The sequence below is a fragment of the Lissotriton helveticus genome, chromosome 2_1, assembly GCF_964261635.1.
Source record: "Lissotriton helveticus chromosome 2_1, aLisHel1.1, whole genome shotgun sequence".
NCBI classification, from domain to species: domain Eukaryota; kingdom Metazoa; phylum Chordata; class Amphibia; order Caudata; family Salamandridae; genus Lissotriton; species Lissotriton helveticus.
In genome coordinates this window covers 1,180,925,661-1,180,950,730 of record NC_136059.1, presented here as the reverse complement: position 1 = coordinate 1,180,950,730, position 25,070 = coordinate 1,180,925,661, and the positions used below count along the sequence as shown (strand labels likewise).

General features: G+C 45.7%; 1 protein-coding gene across 4 annotated transcripts in view; it reads left to right on the top strand.

Annotated features, from left to right (window-relative positions):
- Positions 1 to 25,070, top strand: part of G3BP2 (G3BP stress granule assembly factor 2) — a 297,094-nt gene that overhangs the window by 80,981 nt on the left and 191,043 nt on the right. For all 4 annotated transcript variants that reach the window (XM_078676048.1, XM_078676046.1, XM_078676047.1 and 1 more), the window contains exons 4-5: positions 13,548 to 13,721; positions 15,934 to 16,024. In XM_078676048.1, coding sequence (XP_078532174.1) covers positions 13,548 to 13,721; positions 15,934 to 16,024 — 265 coding nt within the window. The remainder of the gene's footprint in view (positions 1 to 13,547; positions 13,722 to 15,933; positions 16,025 to 25,070) is intronic.

The window sequence follows — 25,070 nt, the reverse complement described above, 5'->3', positions numbered from 1 at the left end:
CTTGCCTCCCCTTCCCCTGATCATTCCACACCTGTCGGGAGACTTCTCTCTCAATTCTTCCTCGTCTGGCATACAATAACTTCAGACAGATGGGTGCTAGGAATTATCCAATCTGGTTATTGCCTGGAGCTTACCAACAATCCCCCAAACATTCTTCCACGTTCACACAAAATGTCACCAGAACATCTACACCTCCTCAAACAGGATGTTCACTCTTTTCTGCAAAAGGGAGCTGTAGAGCCCGTACCATTAAAATATCAAGGATCAGGCGCATACTCCCTATACTTTTTTTTTTTTTTTTTTACCAAAAAAGGACGGCATCTCAGGCCTATTTTAGACCTAAGAGAGCTAAATCAATATATTCACTCAGATCATTTTCATATGGTCACTCTTCAACAAGTGCTCCCACTCCTACGGCATGGCGACTTTGTCTACTCTAAACTTAAAGGACGCATAATTCCATATTCCAATTCATCCCGCTCATTGCTAAAATCTCAGGTTTGTGTTAGCGGGACAGCACTATCAGTTCAAATCGGTTCCATTCAGAGTCACCACTGCTCCCATAGTATTCACCAAATGCCTGGCAGTAGTCGCTCTCACCTGCGAAGACAGCATATTCATGTCTTCCCATACTTGGATGACTGGCTCATCTAAGCCAGCTCTTACCCAAAGTGTCTCCAGCATCCTCAAATGACACTGCAATTACTGCATGATCTGGGGTTCACAGTGAATGTGTTGAAGTCCCATCTCCAACACTCCAGCACACAAACCTATTTGGGGGCCACTCTAGCCTGTCTCTGTGCATCCAGGATCTGCAATATTCAGGCTCTAATCTCAGTTTCAGCCTGACCTGCCAGTACCAGCTAGGGTATACATGCAGAACTGGGAATGATGGCGTCTTGCATCATGATAGCTCCCCATGCAAGACTTCAAATGTGTCCCCTTCAAGAATGCTTAGCACGTCAATGGAATCCGTCTCGGGTCAATTGTCAGATCTAGTGTTGGTAGACCGCTGCACTCCTTGCTCTCTGCAGTGGTGGAATCCACAAAACATATCCAAAGGGTGGCCCTTCATCGACCCATTTCTACAGACTGTTCTAATAGCAGATGCATGTCTGATTGGTTGGGGAGCTCCTCTCAAAACTCACAGTTCAAGGTTTGTGGAGTCAAAAGCAAAAGCAACTTCATATAAATCATCTTGCGCTGCTAGCAGTATTTCTAGCGCTCAAAGCCTTCCAGACTCGCCTTGCAGGCAAAGCTGTCTTAGTCCGCTCCGACAACATGACAGCCATGTATTGCATACAAAAACAGGGGGCACACACTCACTCCAGCTGTCACGACCTTGCACAAGCCATTTGGAGGTGGGCAATACATCACAATATTTCTCACCTGGCAGAACACCTCCCAGGAGTAAACCATCAAATCGCAGACCTTCTCAGGAGACGGGGGCAACAGATTCACAAGTGGAAACTTCACCATCAAGTTCTCCTCCCATTCTTTCACATATGGGGTTTTCCACAGATAGTTCTGTTCACCACACACCAAATACCCAAACTTCGCCTCCAGGTATCCACACCCATTGTCCAAAGGCAATGCACTCTGGATGAACTGGTCCGGGATATTTACCTACGCTTTTCCGCCTCTCCCACTCATTCCACTAGTGGCTCCCACGTGGGCCCGTCAACCTTGGTTCACTACCCTATTGGAGCTCTCAGTAGTTCCTCATCAAAAATGACATCTCACACCCAGTCTCCTCACACAGAGCCATGGAGACATAAGACATCCAGATCCCAAAGAACTCAACCTAGCTATCTGGCACCTAAAATCTTAGTTTAGCATTGGCCGGCCCACTGTTGGATATGTACACTGATAGCGTAGAGAAGGGTTCGCTCCCACTTGATCAGCGCACGGCCACGATAGTGGCCATCCCGAAACCAGGCAAACCACCTCCTGAATGCACCTCTTATCGGCCCATTTCCTTGCTGAACATTGAGGCAAAGATTTTGGCGAAGCTCCTAGCCAGTCGCCTCACTCAGCACCTGAGTACTCTGATACACCCCGATCAATCGGGCTTCATGCCACACAGGAGTACAGCTCTGAACCTGCGGAGAGTGCATGGGGTACTGGCGCGGGCGCATCGACTATCGGACCCGGCTGTGATTCTATCGCTGGACGCCAAAATGGCGTTCGACATGGTAGTGGGAGTACTTATTTGCGGTCTTGACCCGCATGGGCTTCGGTCCGAAATATCTTGCGTGGGTGCGGTTGCTCTACACGTCACCGATCGCGCAGGTGGCTGCGAATGGTCGTCTTTCGCCTCCATTCCCATTGGGGCGCGGAACTAGGCAGGGGTGCCCTCTGTCTCCCCTTCTTTTTGCATTGGTACTAGAGCCGTTGGCAATTCTGCTTAGGGCAACACCATTATTCCAAGGCATTGCCTGGGAGAGCGGCTGGGAAGACAAAGTCTCCTTATATGCGGACGATATGCTAATATACATGGTCAACCCAGCCGAGGGAGTCCCGGCCCTACTGGCGCTGTGCGATAGGCACGGCCAGGCGTCAGGGTACACCCTGAATTGGTCCAAGTCTATACTGTACGTACTTAAGGGCCCGAACCCACTTCTACCTGACGACTGCCCCCTGACAGTGACAACCACCTCCTTTAAATATTTGGGAATTTTCGTTACCGCTGATGCCGCGGACTTTTATACTAAAAACCTGCTACCACCTCTTGTGCGCTTACGTGCAGACATAAAATACTGGGCGACTCTACCGTTAACCCTCCTTGGGCGAGCGGCACTGTATAAAATGATGGCACTCCCGAGGTTTCTGTATGTGCTGGAAAACTCTCCATATATAGTACACCAGCGATACTTTAAGCAGGTTGCTGCACTGATCTCCAGCTTGCTATGGAGCAATGGCCCAGCAAGGATAGCACAGGAAAAACTGGTGAAAAGCTGGTATGAGGGAGGGATTGCGTTACCCAATCTCCAGCTATATTATTGGGCATCCCAACTTAAAATAATTAATCATTGGATACACACCCAACGGGAGGACCCCGCATACAAGGCTGACTGGGCACAATTGGGGACAGACGGCATGCTTGCAGTATTGTACACTCCGTCGCGTGTGAGGGGCCTACTCGGCCCGACATTCCATACAGCGACTCTATGGCACACAGCGCAATCCAGACTGGGCTGGAGGGGGAAGATAACCAAGATGACACCACTGTGGGACACTGCAGCGCTGGGTAACCTGCGGTCCTGTAGGGGCTTCACGCAATGGGACCGCATTGGGATCTCAGTGGTTGGAGACCTCTGGGACAAGGGCGAGGTGCTTCCATTTACACAACTCCAACACCAATATAGCATGGGCTCCGCTGAGGCGTTCCGATATGGGCAGATCAGACACGCTCTAATGCAGGCAATTCCACCTGAAACCACACTCCCTGACTCGTCGCCCCTAGAGGACAGGTTGCTGACGGAATTTATGGAGCAAAAAGCGACCTCTCTCACTTATAAAAAACTGATCAATAACCTGCCAGAGCCCACTCGGACACTTAAGGATCGGTGGGTTGAGGAACTGGGGGAGATGGATGACACGGAGTGGAACGAGGCCCTTGCATCACCACGAGAGGTGGGCATATCGGCAAGGTTCCGTCTGGTGCAACTCAAGATCTTGCATCGCACCTACTACACCAGAACACTTCTCCACAAAATACACAGGGCGCCACACCCTTACTGCCTCAGGGGATGCGGGGAAGAAGGAACTCTGTTTCACACATTGTGGGAATGTCCTCGAATCCAAGAAGTGTGGAGACAGATCATGCGCACAGTCTCTCAGGCCATCGGAGTGTTGGTCCTACCTGAACCCCGTACATGCCTTTTGAACATCTGGGACCCTACTGACTTGAACAGGTATGGCCAGCTGTGGGTTACTTTAGCTGTGACTGTGGCAAAGCGTGATATCGCCCAAAAGTGGGGTGCCCCGGAACTACCTACGGTGGCTGGCTGGACCAGATATATGGACCTCCTGATGGTGAAGGAAAGGGCAGTTTATGTGTTACGGGCCTGCCCCCGTAAATGGAATAAGATTTGGTTACCGTGGAATAAGTATAGGGGAGAGCCGTGTGCACCCTTGCCGGAGGGTGAGGATTCGGACTCCGATGAGGACGATGAATAAAAACTGTATGGGTGCATGCACTATGCATGGAGGTGTGTGGGGAGGGACCGGGTTATGAAGCCTACCGTTGACTGTGAGACTATATACTTCATTGTCGAGTGACGACTTTAGTTGGGTTCTTTAGTCTCTTTTGTTGTTTGCTATACGTTGCAATTGTTAGGGTCAAGTGATTAAGCCTAATAATACTCTGCCTCACCGTTACCATCAGGGTATGGAGTTGAACGCTTTCTATGTAGTAATTGCTTCTGACAATCTCATGCCATACTCAAGATGTCAAACGATATATGTTGTATTACGATTAGGCTTCCCTGTTTTCAGTTTCTATTTTGGGTAAATTCTGGTGGTGTTTTGTCAGTGTTTTCCAGTGATTTCAATACCTGAAAAAAACAGTGCTTTTCAGTGATTTCAAATTTTCGCGCCATAAAAAACAACTGAAACGGTGTTTTGTCGGTGTTTATGGAACGCTTTGCTTTTATGATTGCTTTTTCAATTTTTCCTCAGAAACTGTATACTGCTCTACATTCCAGAAGCTTAGTAAAGTCATGAAATACTTTCTATTGTCCTTTGATTCTGCAGCTCAGATTTAACAAGCATTTGCAATGCAATAGGTCTCGCATTTATGTGAGTTTAAGCTATTGGCATTGTAAATGACGTAGCCTTTTATGTTTTAAAAACAAAAACTGGAAAGGAAGTTCCCTGTATCATCTCAGCACTTTAAAAACAATGTTTTGTAGCGTAACGCCATACTCAGTACCAATGTACTGCACTTTGAGATCTTACATGTGCCACCAGTTAGACGTGTTATAGGTGCCATCGCGCACTGCACCCTGATATGTCACATGAACCGCCAGTGCACTGCAGTCAGATGTTCTAGGCAACACTGTCCAGATTGTTTTGCTTTTATAAATATCACACGCAGCAACAACCAGAGATAATGGGATTGCTGCCCTAATTTTAGTTAATGTGACCCCCTCCTTCTGTCCTACAATCTCAGGTATTCCAGTGCAACCCTACGTTACGTACAAGTGCAGCTGGGGAGATGCGCCCAAATGTTAGAGCAGTTACTGGCTCTAATTGCTGATTCACTAGAATAGCTGCCCTTCAGACAATCCCAGTACTGTCTGTATCAACACTTCCCACTTGCTGGCGCGGGTAACACTGGCCTGTGTTTGAAGGACTGCATGCATTCCCTAAGAACGAATTCAGCTGTAATGCTCAAAAACGAAATGCCATCACCATATCGCAAGAGTATGTGGACAGATTATCCGCCTGTACAAACTCCATAAAGGCTCAGTACAGTTATAGCATATTAGATTGGAAGCACATTCATCTCTTTCAATTTTTACTACCTCATGTATTTTTGTTTGCTCACAATTGTCACTTTTACCTTATGTAACTTAACGTCTGCTCTTGTAATCTGTTCTCGTGTAATGCTCTCATCATGTATCATTTCTGTTCCTATTGTGAAGCGCTCTGATGCCTTCGGGTAAAGTCCGCGCTATATAAAAATGCATAAATAAATATATGAATAAAATTGCCTTGTAATGGCCATGACCTTCAGTAATATTATCATGGCACTTTGATAAATGAATTTTCAGTATCAGTGTCATAATCCATGCCATATCCCGGGGAGAATACTGATAGCATCAAAAGACATTTGAACGGGCCAATGGCAGAGATACCCCACAGATGGCCAGAATGGCCTATTGCATGCTTTGAACACTCTGAGTATCAACTTAATGGGGCAACTAATAGCTGGCTGGCATAATTAAATCCTTGAATATCATACGTAGAATAATGATTTATGTACATTATCTAGACCAGCTACTTGCAATTCAGCAAAAATCATGCAACTCCTGATTTCCGTGGGCAACAGGTGTTATTATTTCTTAAAGAAATGCACGTCTTCCGTCTTTCTTCTTTTGCTGGCGGCAGTATGAGGAGCGAGGTCATACTAATATACTAGCATTTACACGTTACATCTGTAACTGTGCATGTGTGAGTTTTTAAATAGCCGCTCTTGCTTAGTTTATATGTCTAGGAGCTAGTTGTTTGTCACTAGGTCTCGTGATGTCTTTGACACCGATTTACACAGCGCTTCATACGCCCGACAGGGTCCCGAAGCACTTATGGCAATGTGTCCTCTGACCTTTCTGCCACAGAGTGACTCACGTGTCTTGGCCTCTGAGCAGCCAGAGAGGTATCTGAAGAGAGCAGTACAAATTCAAACAAGATAATGCGGATTTTAAGAGGTAGGAGTGTAAACATCCCTGGTTTGTTTGTGTGTGCGCGCGTGCCTAATGCCCCAACGTCTGCCAAAGAACCATACAAATATATTGTTTTTTAAATGCAGCTTCTCGTCGGGCCTGGTAAATGGCCTGGCAAATGTATTGCTTTATTGGGGTCTCTGTTATCTTTAGCGTGTGAGTGCTAAACTGATAGTGCACCCGAGTAGCTGTTTTTTGTGGCACCCCTTTTTCCGTCATGTATATAAAATATATGTTAGCCCGTGTTTTTTGTATTGTGGCAACCCTTTCCTGTTTGTTTTGTAACTGTTTCCGTTTTTATTAAAGTCGCATTCCCTTGCGTTGTAATGGCATTTTAACATCGCATGCGTTTTAAGTGCATGCGATGTTAATGCCATCGCGCCACAATATTCACATCGATGTCATTGGTGTTTCCCCCCCAGTAGCAGCACAAGGACCTCCTGGTCGACAAAACCCCTTGAAAGGCTTTGCCTCTGGCACCATTAAAAAGTCTGCTCACTCTTCACGCCCCCGGCTGCTGGCTTCGAAAAGAGAAGTTGCTGTCTCTGTAGCTCCTTTGTCACACTCTGCCCGCACTGAATGAGGGTCAGTATCTTCAAACACACCTGAGTGGCTGCAAATGTCACCCCTCCTTTCCAATTAAAAACACAGCAGGGCGGACCATCTGCTCTGCATGGCCTCCCCCGGCGCCCCTCTCCCCCGGCGCCACTCTCGGCTGATGATTTGTACGGCTGTCAGGGAGCTCGCGGCTGCAGCGTCCCCCCTCGCCTACCTTTCTCTGGCGGTCAGTCAGCTCGGGAAAGCTGAAATACTGCTATTCCCACATTTTACCCCCCCCCCCCACCCCACCCTCGGCTCCAGGACTGAAGCTCGGATGCTGAGTTTGTACTACTTTGGCGCCCTCAAGTGGCCAAAAGTTGCAAATGGCCAAGTGATGATTCTAATGTGAAAAATACAGCGATACTCGGTTTAAACCGAGTCAGCTGATTTGCAATCAGTGGTGTAATCTCGGGCAGAGTCGATTTAAACCGAAAACCGGACAGCCTAATTACGATCTATCCTGTCATTTGTTCCTAATTATGCAAACAATAATCTCCGACCGTGCAATGTATATGTTATTGGAATTATGTATCCTGTATTCCTGAAAATAAAGTTTTATAAAACAAAACAAAAAAAAAAAATCTTAGTTTAGTATCCGAACATTCCACCAGACTGTATGAACATCATTAAAGAGGCCAGAAGTCCTACTACAAGGGCTTGCTATGCTTCTAAATGGAAGCGGTTTGTTATATATTGTAATAACCATATCAACCCGTTAGATGCTTCCATCCAAAATATAATTTACTTACTACACTTGCAGCAGTCCTGATTGGTTTACACATCCATATGCTTACATCTCGCTGCATACCTTCAAAATAGACATCTGCCCCTTTTCACAGTACCTGTTATCAAGGCTTTTATGGAAAGACACAAGTTATTCCACCAAGACTTCCACCTGCTCCAGTGTGGAATCTTAATATTAATCTCATCAGACTAATGGGTTCACCCTTCGAGTCATTGCATAAATGTGAACTGCAATTTCTCACTTGAAAAGTTGCTTTCCTCATTGCTATTACTTCACTGAGGAGAGTGGGGTGATCTACAGGCACTAACCATTTTTCCAACTCCACAAAGGCAAAGTGGTTCTTCGCACCAACCCCAAGTCATACCCAACGTGGTATCTGCCTTTCACATCAATCAATATGCTGAGTTGCTTGTGTTCTTTCCTCAACCAGATTCAGTGGCAGAATGGGTTCTACACACCAGATGTTAGACTAGCCTGATTGTATTACATAGAGGACAAAACCATTTCGTCAAACTAAACAACTCTTTGTTGATTTTGCTCCACCACACAAAGACAATCCTATTTCTAAATCTGGTATTGCTCGGTGGATTGTTCAATGTATCCAAACATGCTATTCAGAAGTAAAGAGGACTTTACCAAGACCCCCTAGAGCGCATTCCACCTGCAAACTAGGGGCTACTATGGCTTTCTTAGGAAACATTCTCATAGGTGACATCTGTAAAGCTGCAACATGGTCTACACCGCACACATTCACCAAGCACTATTATGTAGATGTGCTAGCGAGACAACAGGCTAATGTAGGCTAGGCAGTTCTTAGAACATTCTTTCAAACAACTGCAACAGCTACAAGTTAGCCACCGCTTTGGGAGAATACTGCTGTATAGTCTATGCAAAGCATGCGATCTACTGCTCACGTGCCTCGAACGTAAAATGTTACTTACCCAGTAAGCATCTGTTCCTGGCATGTAGAGCTGTAGATTCACATGAGCCCAACCGCCTCCCCGGGTATCTATACCTGTTGCCGTTTCTTACTCCTATACATATGCATGGTCATCTGTATTCTACACTTATTAACTCCATTCCCACCCTCTGCATCAAAACACTCTAACAATGGAGTTGATGCCCATGCGCATTATCACCAAAAGGAGGAGTCTCCTTACCTCGTGACTGGGAAGACTTCTTGGAAGAAAACAACTTTCAAACATTCAGACCCAACACTAGATGGCAGGAGTATGCAAAGCATGTGAATCTACAGCTGTAGATGCCAAGAACAGATGCTTACTGGCTAAGTAACGTTTTTCTTTATGCACTGTAAAGTTCTTTTGTGATATTTCAAGTATCTGGAAACATAACTGCCAGTCTGTGATTCTTATAATTCTTGCTTCTGATGTTAATTTTGTTGCCATTTAGACAGGTTTTTGATTTGGCATGCATACATACTTAAACCAGTGAGTTGGTCCCTTTGGCACTCTACGAAGACTTCAAATATTTATACCTGTTAAAGTAATGTTGTGAAAGTGGGAGTGCATGTATGAGACTAGTGGAAGGTTGCAAAATACCAATTTATAGTGCATTGCTTTACGTCTTCATTTTTAATAAAATTTCGCTATTGGGGCGAATAGCATTGATTTTAATGCTAACTGCAACACGGAAATCCATATATGATGGATCGTGGGAACCCAGCCAGAAAGAGTTACAAGGTTTGTCCAGATTTTGAGCGTACCTTTGAAGAAAAGAAATTCTTTTCTTGAGTCCCCTCACTCACCCAAGGTTGCCCCTAGGTGGCATCTAATGCTTGGGGTGTGCTACGACTTGTGAAGGAGACGTAGGAGCACTTATTTGTGAGACTGTGTCGTGCAGTGTGGTGGTGGAGTGGAGAGTAGTGATAGTTTAAAAATACCTAACTAGTAAGCTAAAGTTTTATTCCTGCTCCTAGCCGGTATGTTAAAAAGGGGGTGGATAAAGGAAAATTAACTGTTATGTGTTCAAGATCCCTAATATCCTGTCGACATGTTTCAAGGTGTCCCCTACACCTTTTCTTCAGGACCACTTGAGGGCCAGCCTCAAGAGAACCACTCCTGTGAAAGAACCTAAATTTGGTAGTAAGAAAAATATTTAATACAAGACGCACCTAATGTGTGTGCTTTTTAAACCATACCTATGGTTAACGCTGTAGCCGCTGTATTTATTAGGTAGCAACAATATGCCCCATTGTCCGCCCAGGTGGAGGGACCTGTAGACCTGATCTCTGCTGTCCTCCGTCAGATAAACCTCAAGGTCCCCCGGCTCGATCGCATCTTGAATTCGTATATATGGTTTAAAAAAAGGATATTAGGGATCTTGAACACATAAGTTAATTTTCCTTTTTCTTTTCTTCAAAGGTACGCCCAAAATCTGGACAAACCTTGTAACTCTTTTTGGCTGGGTTCCCACGATCCATCATATATGGATTTCTGTGTTGTACGTTTTATTTATTTATTCAAAGTTTTATATAGCGCGAACAAGATCCTTACAGATATCAGAGCGCTTCACAATGACAGGGTAGGGGCAGTAGGAATGAACAGAGGTAATGGGAGCAATGTAGTAGTCACTAAACATGAGAGGAAAATAATAACATACATAAAACATATCAATATACAGTACGGTAAACAAGTAATATAAGACGGCACAAGTCATTGATCCCACTACAGAGGTGTTCAGGTACAGGCAATGCAGAGTCCCTGATCCAGCACCTATAAGGTTCAGGAGATCTTGGCCAGAAGGATGGTTTTCACCTCTTTCTTGAAGAGTGCAGTGGAGGAGATACGCCTGGTTTCAGGAGGGAGCGCATTCCAGATCCTGGGTGCCATTCCTGAGAAGGAGCGCTTGTAAGTTTTCTCTTTCCGGAATCTACGGGGTTTCAGGAGTAGATTTTTTGAGCTTCTATTGGATCTCGAACCTCCTGATATAGACAACTTTTGAGCGAGGTAGTTGGGTGCATTGTGGTGTACGGCCGCGTGTGTCATAACTGCAATTTTTTGTTGTATTCTGGCTTCAAAAGGCAGCCATTTTAGGGACTTTAAGTCTGGTGAGATATGCGAATGTTTTCTTGAGCCAGTAATGAGTCTTGCGGCAGCGTTCAGGGAGGCTCTTAAGGGTGCTGTTGTGGATAGCGGGAGTCCGCTGAGGGCCACAATTCCGTAGTCTATTCGAGGGATGACTAACGCTTGTACAGCAGTTTGGAAGTCTTCAGCAGGGAGGAAGGGTTTAATTTTCCTCAGTGTGTTGATTTGGAAATTAGCTGCTTTTGTGGCTTTGCTGACGTGCTGCTGCATGTTGAGCTTGGCGTCCAGTGTGATGCCTAGGGATTTCGCTGAGTCCACGATGGTGGGTTGGACATTGAATGCTGTTAGGCTGTTGAGCCATGTTTGGGGGGTGGAAATTTTCGCTGGGGGTGAGATGAGAAGGAACTCAGTTTTCAGAGCATTAAGTTTGAGGTGATTATCGGCTAGCCAAGATTGAGTGTTGATAAGCGTGGAATTCAGATGTTTGAGATCTTCCGGAGATTGAAGCTTTAGGTACAGTTGTGTGTCGTCGGCGTACATATGGAATTGGACATTGGAAGCTTGGAGCAAGGTGGCGAGCGGTTCCATGACAAGGTTGAACAATGTGGGGGAGAGGGAGGATCCTTGTGGAACACCTAGATCTGCAGGCACAGGTGAAGATAGCACATTGTCGATCTTGAACTTCTGAGACCGGTTGTGAAGGAAGGACGAAAACCATTTGAGAACAGTTCCCGATAGACCCATTCTAGTGCTTAGCAGCTCCAGCAAGTTCTCATGTTTGACCGTGTCAAATGCTGAGGAGAGGTCAAGAAGGATGAGGAGGCAGGACTCATTGCGATCAAGAATTTGGAGGGCGTCATCAATTATGTGTGTCATAGCTGTTTCCGTGCTATGTTTCGCTCAGAAGCCTGATTGATGAGAGTTAAGGAGGTCAAATTGGTCAATGTGTCTTGTTAGTTGGAGTTGGACACATTTCTCCGTTAAACTTAGGAGGTCGAACCTAGCCGTATCCTCCTTCTCCCTCTTATTTTGATTAATGCTAACTGCACCATAAATATTATTGAATTGTAAAAATACAAACTGGTTAAGTTGTGTAGCAGGTTCGAAGACCTATTTCTAGAAACATGTTATTAAAAATCACTGCCTCCATCCTTGTGATTAGTTACCAGAACCCCTCTTTGCCCATCTACTACCATATTACAGACACGCCCATCCTGTATCTGTTAATATTCACTGAAAAAACTAAGGTGAAAGTGATGTTGTAGTTAGACCGTGTAATAGTTATCTCAGTAACTGGTAAATTTCTGTTCTTTAAAAAAAATGTTTATTGCTACATGAGGTCGCTATCCTCAAAATGTTAAGTACATGTAAAAGGCTGTGTGTAGGAGGAGCTTGGTTTACTTATGGGTGTTCGAATGTCTGAAGATTAAGTTTTGCTTTACATTATTTCCTCCCATTTCTGCCTTTCATATATGACATGATGTACTGTTTTATTGAGTAAGTTGGACGATCTCAGGGATTTGATTCAGTGATGTCCTCAATGATGATATTGGACACGTTTTGAGTGATGCAATAGGTGAGGACATAAGCAATGCATAGTGTGGTGCAAGTTATAGTTGGCTCAGTAAACTAACTGATAAATTTCCAGTTTTTTTTGTTTGTGAAACACTTTTTTTTATTTATTACAAAGCCTAACTATGTCACTAACCTTTTATTTTTTTTCCCCCCTGACTTTCCAAGGGTTTTAAAATAAAATATCATTTTAATCCCAACTCTACCTCTGAGCATACCTTTTGACCGTGCATAGTAGGAAGTTGGGCGCATCACCTAGACTCGATGCTCGGCTCAACCCTCCGGCAGACAGCCTTCCCTTAGCCCATCAACCAGGGGTTTCAGCAATGTGTGGGATTGGCCCACGCTCTGCGCTCATCCCCCCATGGGCGTTCAGCCACCTCATACTCCAACTCTGTGCCTTTTATCCTATGCATTTATGTAATTTGTTTTCACAAATTTAGGACCGTGACTGTAATGATGGCTGCCGTATTTCTTGCAGTGTTGTGGCCAGCCAACCACATCGCTCTGTACCAAGAGACCATGCCGGCAATGAGCCAGCCAATCCAAACGCTCTTATTTTTTTAAAATATTCGGGGCCACCTGTATGGGATTACCATGTTTCGAATACACATGACACAGTAAACTTCTGTTAATACAGAAGTAGCGCCGAACCAAATTACTTCTTCTACAACTGACTGACCACTATCCTAAAGTGCCCACAATGAGCACATGTTTCTTCTGGGTCAGGAGAGGTGTCTCTAAGGAGACTCCAGACAGGATTCCTGTATCCTGGGGAAGCAAAAATAGGGAAATATATCAGTAAGACAGTGAAATTGCAGTTTTTATTGGAGATTCCCGTATTTTGGAATATGAAGGATTGAGAAATCTATTTAAAAAAAATTTGAAGCGATCGGAATTGTTTGAGCCCTGAAGAAGCGACAAGGTCGCTAAACGCATATTGGCTGTGTTTTGATTTCTATCATCAATGATTTGAAAATGAAGACAAATTGATTATAACTATTTAACAGTCCTTTGGAATTGAGGAGGCTTTTTCAATTGGAATAAAGAACTTTGTTTTGCAGATCGTTTGATTTCATTGACATGTATAATTTTCTCATTTTTCTGTTTGTTTGACTTGTATTTTTTCCATCTCAGGAAATTCACAAGAAGGTGATGTCTCTCCAGTTCAGTGAATGCCACACCAAGATCCGTCATGTAGATGCTCATGCCACCTTAAGTGATGGTGTTGTCGTACAAGTCATGGGTGAACTTTCAAACGGCGGCCAGCCAATGCGGAGGTTTATGCAGACTTTTGTTCTCGCTCCAGAGGTACGTAACTGCCTATGTAAATCTATAGTTCCTTGCTGTAAGACAGTGAATTATTAAAAAGATGTTTGTCCACCACAAATAATAGTTGCCAGTCTTTTAGGTCCAGATAAAAGGTTTCAATAATTTAAACCGGAGCTCAACCCCGGGTAACTATGTCACAGAGCTGACTGGCTTATCTTAATAAGAATGTTTAAAGCATTTAGACATACCAAAGCAGTTAAAAGGTCTAAAACACAACACAGTAAGATTCACACTGTAATTAATAAAAATTGAATACAATTTAGTATACCATGTCAGAAATCCAAACCAAATTCCAGTTTTAAAATATGTAAGAGATAAGGTGCCAAAAAATAAGGCATCAATCAGTTATCACTGTTTGCGGCTGACCAGAACAGAGGCATGGTTTCAGACCCATTGTGATGGAACTCTGGTTGAATACACCAAGCAGATGTCGCCTGATTAAGATTTTACTTTCTGATTTAGTATCTGGAATGGAAGTCCAGGGGCAAGGCAGCAGGCTGTATCTGTCGAAGTCCCTTGGAAATCTGACAGATGTGGAGCAATGTTCCCTTGAAACTGTTGGTTTTGGCAGAAAAAAGCTCCGTGAGAAAGTTATATTCTACACCCAGGAGAGTGCTTGCGTTGGCTGGATACGTTTGGCGTCTTCACTCGGGTTTCTGCCTTCACACGTAGTCCCATCTTTGGAGCTCAGATTACTCCATTGAGGCTAGGCAGCATGCTGTTCCAGGAAGGTCACACTGAAGTTAGATCACCTTGCCACGAGGGTCTATTGAACTGGCCCATAACGAAGCCAACCTAATTTCTTGCACACTGAAGTTTCTGCTTGGGTAGATCGTTTTTCTGCTTGGGTAGATCGTTTTTGAGGTTGGTCTAGACTAGGCCCAACCTTTTGAGAGATTTCAGAATAAGTTCTTCCGGATACAATTAAGGCTCCCAGGACCCCAGGAACCGCATTTAGAGGTCAGAACTCATTCCAATAGATGCAACCAGCAGAGTCCAGCCCTCTTCCAGTTTTAGCGGGTCACTCCAAGAAAAAGGCCTCTTGCAGCTTTTAATTTCCACTGTAGCCGCACAGGAATTCACCCAACTTGGAGTCATCTTCTTTGTCCTGGGTACACAGCGGAGAAAGTTAATTCCTTCAGGTTTCAAACAGGAGGTGTAGTCCTTTTATTGTTTCCACAGGTCCAGAAATCGTTCCGAGAAGCTGTTAGGTGCCAGCTTGGTAGGTTTCACTAGCCAGTGGTTGGGGTGACTCCGGGACACTCCCTAACCAATGCTTAAATAGTTTCATGGGCAAATATACCCACTTTTGTAGCCCACCCAAAATTAATTACTGTAGTTTAATTCATGATGGTATAGGCCTTCTGTCGTTGGAGGAAGCTTGTGTGCCAGCCAGGGTTTATCTAGTCAGAGGAGCGGTCACCTTTTCCTAAGCTTAAGCAACCTGGTACCATGACGAGCTCCCTATCCCACTATGCTAGTGCTTAATTGGCTACAGAGGGCCTAAAGAGCAAAGACTTCCCTTACTCTGGCTTCCCCTTACACTGTCCATTTCAAGTTAATGAAGTTCCTGAAACCTCACCAGCTGCCCTTCGCGAGTTGGTGTGTTAGCAGCATTGCTAGCACCCCCAAATATCCTGAAATGCATGTCTAGAAATTCATAGCACTGGATGCACCAACATTGGTGAAAACTAAAGGCTTTCAACTAAAGTAAGTGTTAAATACTGCATTTACCACAGTGCATTTGGGGACACTGTATGTAGTATGCCAGGTATTGGGCTCCTTCCCCTTTTATGAGTTGATATGAATCACCTGCCCTACACCCAGCCCATTCTGTCATGAAAGTTAAATTAACTTTCAGTGGGTACAGAGTTGCATATGCCAATCCGTGCCCACGCTAGGTCCTGGACAGCAGTGCCCCAGTTTGCAATGTCTAAAAACCAGCAATAAAATGTATGCATATAATTTGGGTATCCACAAAAAGGGGCATTTTCTCACACTTGCTTATTCAGCTTCTCACCTTGATAATACACATTAACAAGTGTTACAACTTTTCTCACTAAACTCCTTTCTGTGCTTGAGCCCTTTAGGCTTCACCTCCTTTGCTTGACATAGTGAAGACAATTGTGGCTGTGTGATATTTTAGCCCATTTTGCAATGCACATTTTTGATTGAATTTTATTTTCTGCAGGGGTCTGTCCCAAACAAGTTCTATGTTCATAATGATATTTTCCGTTATGAAGACGAAGTGTTCGGGGACTCTGAAGCTGAGTTGGATGAAGGTATGTTAATGCTGTTTGTTTTATAATCTATAGCTCTTCTGATTCCTCACCGTGTTAAGCATTAAACGTACACAAGTTGGAGATCAGGTTCATATTATCTTTGTGATCCTCATTCCTATGTCACTGAGCACTAATGGATATGAACCGTGCTCCTTTATTCAAAGCGGTATTTTACATGCTAAAAACAAATCCTGGATTGAAAAGTGTTAATTAAATTGAGTACTTATGGTCCATTGGATTACGTTTATATCACAATTCTGTAATGGCTCCCTAGCTTACAGGTAAATTATCTAGGGTGGGAATCGTTAGACTGTCATCGGACTACAGTGCTTGGCATATCCCTGGTTATCATCAGCAGGTACTCTTCCAGTTTGTGTATAGATAGTAAAAGATTTTCACCAGGTAGTCAAACAATACCACACTGGTAGCCTGATTTCAGATATTAATGGAAGGCTATTTGAGAATAATGGAGTCAAAGCTCAATGTGTTGATTGCCACTAAACTTAAGTGTGCAGCAAAGCCATCCATGGGGATGTTGAGTAGTTTTTTCTCAGTAAGTGGGTTGCGTCTGCTGACTTTAAAGCCACCACAATTAACTCTGGAAGTGTGACCCTGTGTCGGAATTTTGTAGCATTGAGTTCGAGGCATGTGGGCTGCTAAATTCATATCTTAGCATTAGATCGCCGCCTAGTGTTGGGCTCGGATGATTGCACATTGTTGTCCTGGAAGAGTCTTCGAAGTATCCTGAGATAGGTGGCTCCTCCCCTGGACTACAGTGCGCATGGGCATCGGCTCCATCCCCAGATTGTTTTTTTCCGCCATTGGGTTCGGATGTGGTCTCGACGTCTTACTGTCGGAACCAAGAAAAACTAACTTTTAGCGGCCAAAAGGCCTCGATTTTCTTGCGTCGGTATTGTCTGCGCACGGTCTCGAGTCTTCCGTCTCTTGGAGCCGGAATAAGCGGAGTTTTCTTCGCTCTCGGAACTTTGAGGCCTTCTCATCGCGACACGACTGCAAGCCTTTTCGGCCATGGAGCGGAGCCCGTTTAAGTACTGCCCGCTCTGTGGGTCCAAGTACCCACACATCGATCTACACCCCGTGTGTAACAAATGCCTTTCGCCTGACCACGACGACGGCAAGTGCAAGTTGTGTGCACAATTCCGCTCAAAGAAGACTCTCAAGCTTCGGCGCGCGATGCGCATGGAAGCTAAACAAGCGGCCCCGGATCCGGAGAACATCTTCGGCGACCAAGACGAAGAGGACCAGGGTCATCATCTCCAAATCTCCCCACCCGAGACGGAGGTCGAGGCGGATCCGGGAGACGACGACGGAGTCGCGGGTCAAGGCCTCGAATACGTCGACGAGGCAGGAGACGACGATGAGATTTATGGGGCCGCGGCAGACAGCTCAGGGGACGAGCTCTGCCCCGAAGGTTACGAGGATACCGACCGGGACACGGGATCGCCTGTCGGCCTTACCCAGGACCCGTTGCCGCAAGCCACAGCCCCGCCTTCGGGCCCGGCCACGGACTTACTTGCTGGGCAGACTGTTTCGAAACCGAAACCATCGGGATCGACAACACCTAAAATGGCCGACCCGAAAACGAAACCGAAAGTTAAGGACTCGAGTGTCCCTAAGATGGCTACCGTGCCGGTGAAAGTGACCGTGCCCGCTACCCCATCGACTCCGTCGACCTCCGGTCCGCAGAAGTCGAAGAAGTCCGTCGATTCCGATGCTGCGAAATCGAAACCGACGCCAGAGGAGGGGTCCTCCAAGAAAGATGGTCGGCACGGGTCAGCGGCTACGACGCCGTCAAAACCCGCCAAAGTCGGCTCCAAGGAGGCTACGCAGGCACACGGAAAGAAGTCTGTGCCCCGAACGCAGGAATCGGAGGCGGTAAAGACAGGATCCGCGCACAAGGCCCACAAGGACGTCGGATCCGAGGGGAAAATCAGACCATCCTCGTCAGCGCCGACACAAACTGTGAGTGTGCCGTCCCCCATAGCCGAATCACTGAAAAGAATCAGGGAGAAGGCCTTTGCCCCGTCGGCTCCGATACCGTCAACGCAGCCGCGAAAAGACACTCCAGAGAAGCCGTCTGGGAAACTTCTCTTTATTTTGCCGCCGAAGGAGGCGCCAAAAGCATTTTCAACCAAATCGGCACCGAAACAGGTGATTTCTTCACCGACTGGCCCACTTCCACGTCAGGTACTCGAATCCGAGGACGATTCGGAGCATTTCATCGACGCTGACACAGGCAAACTGACCCTCTATAAGAGGAAAATCACTTCAGAGCCAGTGGACCCCTATGTCATCCCACTAAAGAAGAAGAGGGTGCCCCTTGACGCCTCAGCCTCACGGAACCAATCCAGCCTCCTCCGAGACGGAGCCCTACTCCCTCCCCAGAACACTCTGCGGGTGAGGGGTATGATGAGGACGAGCAGTACAATTTCCCAATCAATGAACCTGATGTGCAACCGGATTCATATGATGACACTGGTGACCAGAACACCCAAGGTGCGGGGCAGGACCCGCAGCCTTTTAATGCACGGGCATCCCCGACTGAGGATTCAGCAGGCTTTCATGCACTACTCGAAAGGGCGGCAGCCAATCACGATGTGGACATGCATGCCGACCCTGTTGAGGAAGACTTCCTTTTCGACACTTTTTCAGTCTCTGAAAGGACAGTAAAGACACTGCTTATGCTTAAAGGAGTCCTCAAGCATGCTGGGGACATATTTAAGGAGCCTACGAGAGCGAGAGTGGTCAACCCTCGCATTGAAAAAAAGTACAGACCTGCTCCTGGAGACCCCGCATACATTCGGGGACAATTGCCACTGGACTCTCTTGTGGTCGCCAATGCCAGGAAACGTGCCAACTCCCAGACTACGGGTGAAGCTCCTCCCCCGGATAAGGAATCCAAAGTGCTAGAGGCAGGGGGCAAAAGAGTAGCTGCACAGGCATCAAACTTTTGGCGCATCGCCAATACACAGGCACTCTTGGCGCGTTACGATAGGGCGCACTACGACACCCTAGAACAGATTGTACAACACCTGCCTCCACAGTTCCAAGAGGGCACCAAACTGCTTATTGAGGAGGGAAAGCTAATCTCAAACGCAGCCATCAAGTGTGCACTTGACGCTGCGGACACAGCTGCTAGAGCTATCAACACTAGCGTTATGCTGAGACGACAAGCGTGGCTCCGCATCTCAGGGTTTAAACCGGATATTCAGACAACAATTCTTAATCAGCCAGTCAATCCTGAAAGTCTGTTTGGTCCGGATGTTGACACCACCCTAGAGAAAATAAAGAAAGACACAGAAACTGCTAAGTCTATGGGGGCCCTACAGTCACAACAGTTTCGTGGCAGCAATTTTCGTCGCTCAGGTGCACGTGGAGTCACCAGAGGACAAATGGGTCAACAATCCCAGTTCTCAAAAGGTGGGGCACAATCCTCGTTCACTAAACAGAACAAGGGAGGTTACAGGAATAACAGCAACAGAGGTCGCGGCAGAGGAAACAACAGCTCCCGCACCTCTACTCCAAGCAAACAGTGACTCTCTGTCACTGCCCCCCGACCACCTAACACCTGTCGGGGGGAGACTGCAGCAGTTCCTGCCCGTCTGGAGAAACATCACCACAGACAGGTGGGTGCGACAACTAGTCCAGTGTGGTAAATAAATAAATAATACCCTATTTTTGGATGAATAAATGAATAACAGATAGCTCAATAAATAAGAGTCAAGATTCGAGGTAGTAGGAGTTTCTGCAGGTTTATTACAGCATAAGGACAGGATCAGGACAACCTGCATAGGGTGACCCAGCAGGGGAAAAGAGGCCCAGCAGCTGCTGGGGCTAGGTCTGGGATGAGCGCGCTAACATTTAATAACATAACATTGATTTATATACATAGCGCAAACACATAGCATTACATTGCAGTAGGCGTAACAGTAGGTGGAGTAGAAGGCGTGACACGTAGCAGTCGCGAGAGATAAGAGAAATAAGAGGTGTAACTGGGAGTTTACTTAGACATGTGATGCAAAACGTAACAGAATATGTCATGAATGGGCGGACACATAGGAGGGGGCTACCTAAGGAGCCGGGACCTCTGACCTAATGGTGCGCGAAAACTAGCAATGACGTATTACTAGGAGAAGCTGGGGGCTACGAACTCTGTGCTAGGAGCAGAGACTAGAGTCTGGAAGGTCGGAGCGACATGTACCTAAACCCTAGCTGGTATCTAATGTTTAGGGAACATGTTGATATAAACTAGAAGTCATGAGGGGAGAGGCTAACTTGACTCTAAGACTGGACCATGCATTATTCTACATGTAGTGCGTGAAGAAGAATATTAAATGACCATTAAATACAGTATTTCTCTAACGTGGAGCCGAGAAGGCTAGACAATGACGGAAACTATTGATGCAGTTCAGTAGCTTAGGAATGCAGAGGAGGAGGACTGAACTGATAGCTGGAACTATAACATACTGTTGGCAGACTCAGAGGCAGAGCCGGGGTGCACCGGGCACTGCAAGGCAGGAAGTGAGTGAAGGGTCGAGGATACAGGTGGGGGCTGTATCGCTCCTTAGCGAGGCTTTCGGGAGACAGGAGCTGAATCTGTGGTCCGGGCCCTTTTGAGGCCTAGAAACGGGGACTTTATAATGGAATAACGTGCACACTGAGAAACGTGGCAACATTACCTACATAGGCCTGATATTCGTAGTATTCACGAGGACTGGAAATTTAACATATTAGAGGTGGACACAACTGTAATTGCGTCTTTAATCAGAAATGGGGAATAACATATGCATATTGGTCATGCATACATAACATATGATGGATGGGGCGTAGGGACACAGAACATGGCAAAATTTACTTTTCCACATTCCCTCCTTGTCACTACGTTTCCATCAGGAAACATCAATATTCATGATACCATCTATCATTTCATACAGTACCATTTGCTCGTCTCGAATTGTCTTGGAACGGGATTTAGAACGGGGCTTGGGATTGGGAATACAAGAGGTAGCACACATGCTGCAAATCGCAGGGCCACATTGTATACAGAGGCAGCAACTAAATATGATCGCTACTGCAATACCTAGAAAGGACAGGACTTTCCATCCCCATGCGGAAATTATATTCCAGAACCAACCGGACCATGTCCAGGTGCCTGGATCTTGATGTAACAGATGGGCAATTTTATGGAGTCTGGTTATAGCTGAATAAACAGACGGCGCGTTATTTGGAATGAAAATGCAACAACTGGATCCGAGAATTCTACAGGCCCCGCCCCTATCGGCCAGTATGACGTCAAGGACGAGACGATTCTGTAAAACGACAATTCTCATAAAGGATTGCTCTTCAGTTAAGTTACCTAGAGCGGAGGCAGTCTCATCTACTACTGCTTCAAGGGTTCTTGTTAACCTACGGATTAGCTTACTATTTACAACTGTACCTAAATAAGGGAAAACACCTTTATCTATATCAATGAATTGCTCTGCAGCGGTTTCAGTATAATCGACAATCGGGAGATTTCTCTTGTGTCTAGTGTGTACTAAGAAAGAATTCCTATGATAATCAGGTGGGGCTAGAAAAACAGGTGGCAGTAGGAAGGCAATGTAACAGGTTCCCTCCCAATCGAGGGGCAGACGGACATATGCAGTTTGACCGCAAATAAAATAAGAATGACGTGAAGCTATAAAAATAGATTTCCCACTGTCACTATACTGGATAACAGTAGTACATTCACTATGACCTATATGTACAGAACCATAACTACTAACACATAATTCGCCTTTGACTGGTAATACTAAAATAGCGGGTGAGTCTGGAGTAGTATCAGACTGAACATTCAGGACCATGAAATTCGACGAATAATTTCCTAAATTATATACTTCATTTTCTAGATCTAAACCTGTTCTGTGGGGGAAACCTTGCTTGTCTGGGAAACATGTACTGTTAAGAAAAGACATATCTGTTGAGGATGACGTTAGCGTGGACCATGCTCCACACGAACCATTGTGTGAGAATGGATAAGGAAAGAGTGGCAGAACTCCCTTCGATGTCTGGAAAGGGGGGAGTCGACCACACACCCAACAATTAGTGGCATTGCTGGTCTGGTGTGAGTAATGTAACATACGGATGAATGTGTTATTACGCATGGCGAGGCGGTATGAATATTCGTGAGGAGGCAGATCACTAAACGTGTGCTCTACTGTAGCATGAGCAGACATATTTACATGAGGAACTGAAAAACTCAGATAGAAAGCATAACTGGTGCAAGAAATCATTATGCTGATGAATAATATGAAACTCAGAAAAACGATGCATTGAAGTGAACTTCGACTGACTCTCTCACTATGGGGGTCTATTTTATACATGTCAGAAACAATCTAACCGTTTCACCTAGGGGAGGACTTATACAATCAAACTGGCTGACTTATTAGACCTGAGCTTTAACTTATACTCCTGTTGCGGAGTTTTCTCTAACAAGGGAGGGGTTGTAATAAAGTCTGGTGCGGGACAGTCCTTTAAAACAATGTTCTGGCAATCCTTCGAATCCTGGGAAATGTTCTTGGCAATGTCTTTGAAGTCTGGCTTTGGTCCTTTGAAAAGTTTTACATGAGAAAGGTGGACCCACCCCTTCCTGCCTTCCAACTTGACGGCAGTTCGGGTGGTCAAGAGGACCTGACGTGGCTCCTTCCAACGTGGTTCCAGCGGACTTGATCTGTCAAAGTTGCGGACGAGGACCATCGATCCTGGAACGATCTCGTGCGGTGCCACCTCGGTATTATCTGGAAATGCGGCGGCAACCTGTGAACGACATGAGTTGAGGGCAGACATCAAGGAAGCTAGGTAATCTGTCAGCATATTACATGAAACATCGGTAATACTTCGGGGTCTAGGAGTACCCCACATGTTAGGGGGGCGGCCGAAAACGACCTCATACGGGGACAGACCTGATCTGGAATGTGCGACCATACGCATGTAGAACAGAGCGACTGGCAAAGCTACTAACCAGTCCACACCTTTGTCTTTACAGACTTTTGCTATACGGATTTTCAGAGTCTGATTATGCCTCTCGACTAGTCCAGCTGCTTCTGGATGGCGTACACAATGGAACTTCCACTGGTACCCTAACAACAGGGAAACATGTCTCATAAGTTCGGATGAGAATGGCTGGCCGTTGTCAGAATATACGACTCTAGGGAGTCCATATCTAGGGAAGAATTCACGAACCAACTGTTTGGCAGTGGTCGCGGCTGTGTAATCTGGGACTGGATATGCTTCTGTCCATCTGGACAAAGCGCATACTACTACAAGGACATACTTGAAACCTCGACATCGCTCCATTTGAATATAATCCATCTGGAGGACCTCAAAAGGGTGGTCAGGGGGCTGGAAACCACCTTGTTCCACCGGGACACTTTTACCTGGATTAAACTGACAACATATCATACAAGTACGGACTTTCTGCTTGGCTGCAGCTCGTAAATGTTTGTTGAACCAAATGTTCTGGATACTGTCTAACATAGCTTTTTCTCCTAAATGTGCTGGACTATGTGCGGTATTGATAATGACTTGAACCATAGAATCGGGGAGAAACCATGTGGCTCTACCCTTCGTTAACCATCCTTGATCTGTCTGGACCCCTCCTTGTACAGACCATTTCTTGATTTCATCGGGAGTAGCATGTAACTGAATATCTATGACATCTTGAGTAGGGTCCTTAACTGTCATGCATGTAATCGGATCTGGAATATGTGTCTGTGTCTGATTAACTGGAATGTCTGGAGTCTGTGCTGTAAGCTTGGCTGTGCGGTCTGCTAAATCATTACCTTGGGAAATAATGTCAGTAACTTTCGTATGTGCTTTGCACTTCATGATAGCAATAGATGTCGGTAAATGTATGGCATCTAACAGGGCTTGAATAAGGAGACCATGCTGAATCTTGGTTCCATGAGAAGTCATGAAACCTCTCTCCTGCCAGAGCACTCCGAAGTCGTGTACAACTCCGAATGCGTAACGTGAATCTGTGTAAACATTAACTTTCAGGTTCTTGGCGTGTACACAGGCTTGTGTCAGAGCAACTAGCTCTGCTGCTTGAGCGGACAGGGTATCAATACGGTGTGTTTCAATAACTTCAATGTCAGTAGTCACTGCATACGCGGCGACTAGTTCTCCTGTACTAGTTCTCATACATGAACCGTCCACATAAAGTGTCAGGTCAGGATCTGATAACGGAATATCTGTCAGGTCTTGTCTTGGCTTAGTCGTAATATTAACTAATTCCACACAATCATGTGGGTCTGGATTTGAACTAACTGATGGTAACAGTGTAGCAGGATTCAGGACGTTGCAGCGTCTAATTTCTATGTGTGGCTGGAACAGTGTCAATTCATAACCTGTTAAACGTGCAATTGTCAAGTGCTGAGTTTGTGTTCGGTTTAAAAGAACTTCTACTGAATGTGGAACTTGTACTGTCAGGGAATGTCCTAAAACTATGGAATCACTTTGTCTGATAGCTAGTGCTGTGGCTGCGACTGACTTGAGGCACGCAGGCAACGCCTGGGCGACTGGATCTAACGTGCTCGAAAAATAAGCACAGGGCTTGTATTGACCTGCTTGATCTTGTGTGAGAACAGATAATGCTGTACCTTCGCGTTCTGTAACGAAAAGTATAAAAGGCTTACTGTAGTTCGGTGTAGCTAGAACTGGAGCTTGACATAGGGCTTTCTTTAACTCGTTGAAACTAAGTGTATGTTCAGATGTCCAAGGGAGGACAGTCGATACGGCTGCCTCCTGTGTCGTTAACTGTATCAGTGGCTTGGCTAGAAATGCATACTGGGGAATCCATTGTCTACAATAAGAAGTAAGGCCGATAAAAGCACGTACCTCCTTCTGGGTTCTGGGCTGGGGAAGACTCGCTATTAACTGGATACGGTCGGGTGTCAACTGCCTACCCCTCTTGGACAGCAAGTGTCCTAAGTATACCACTTGCTGGACACAGAATTGAAGCTTTGAAGGTGACACCTTGTGCCCC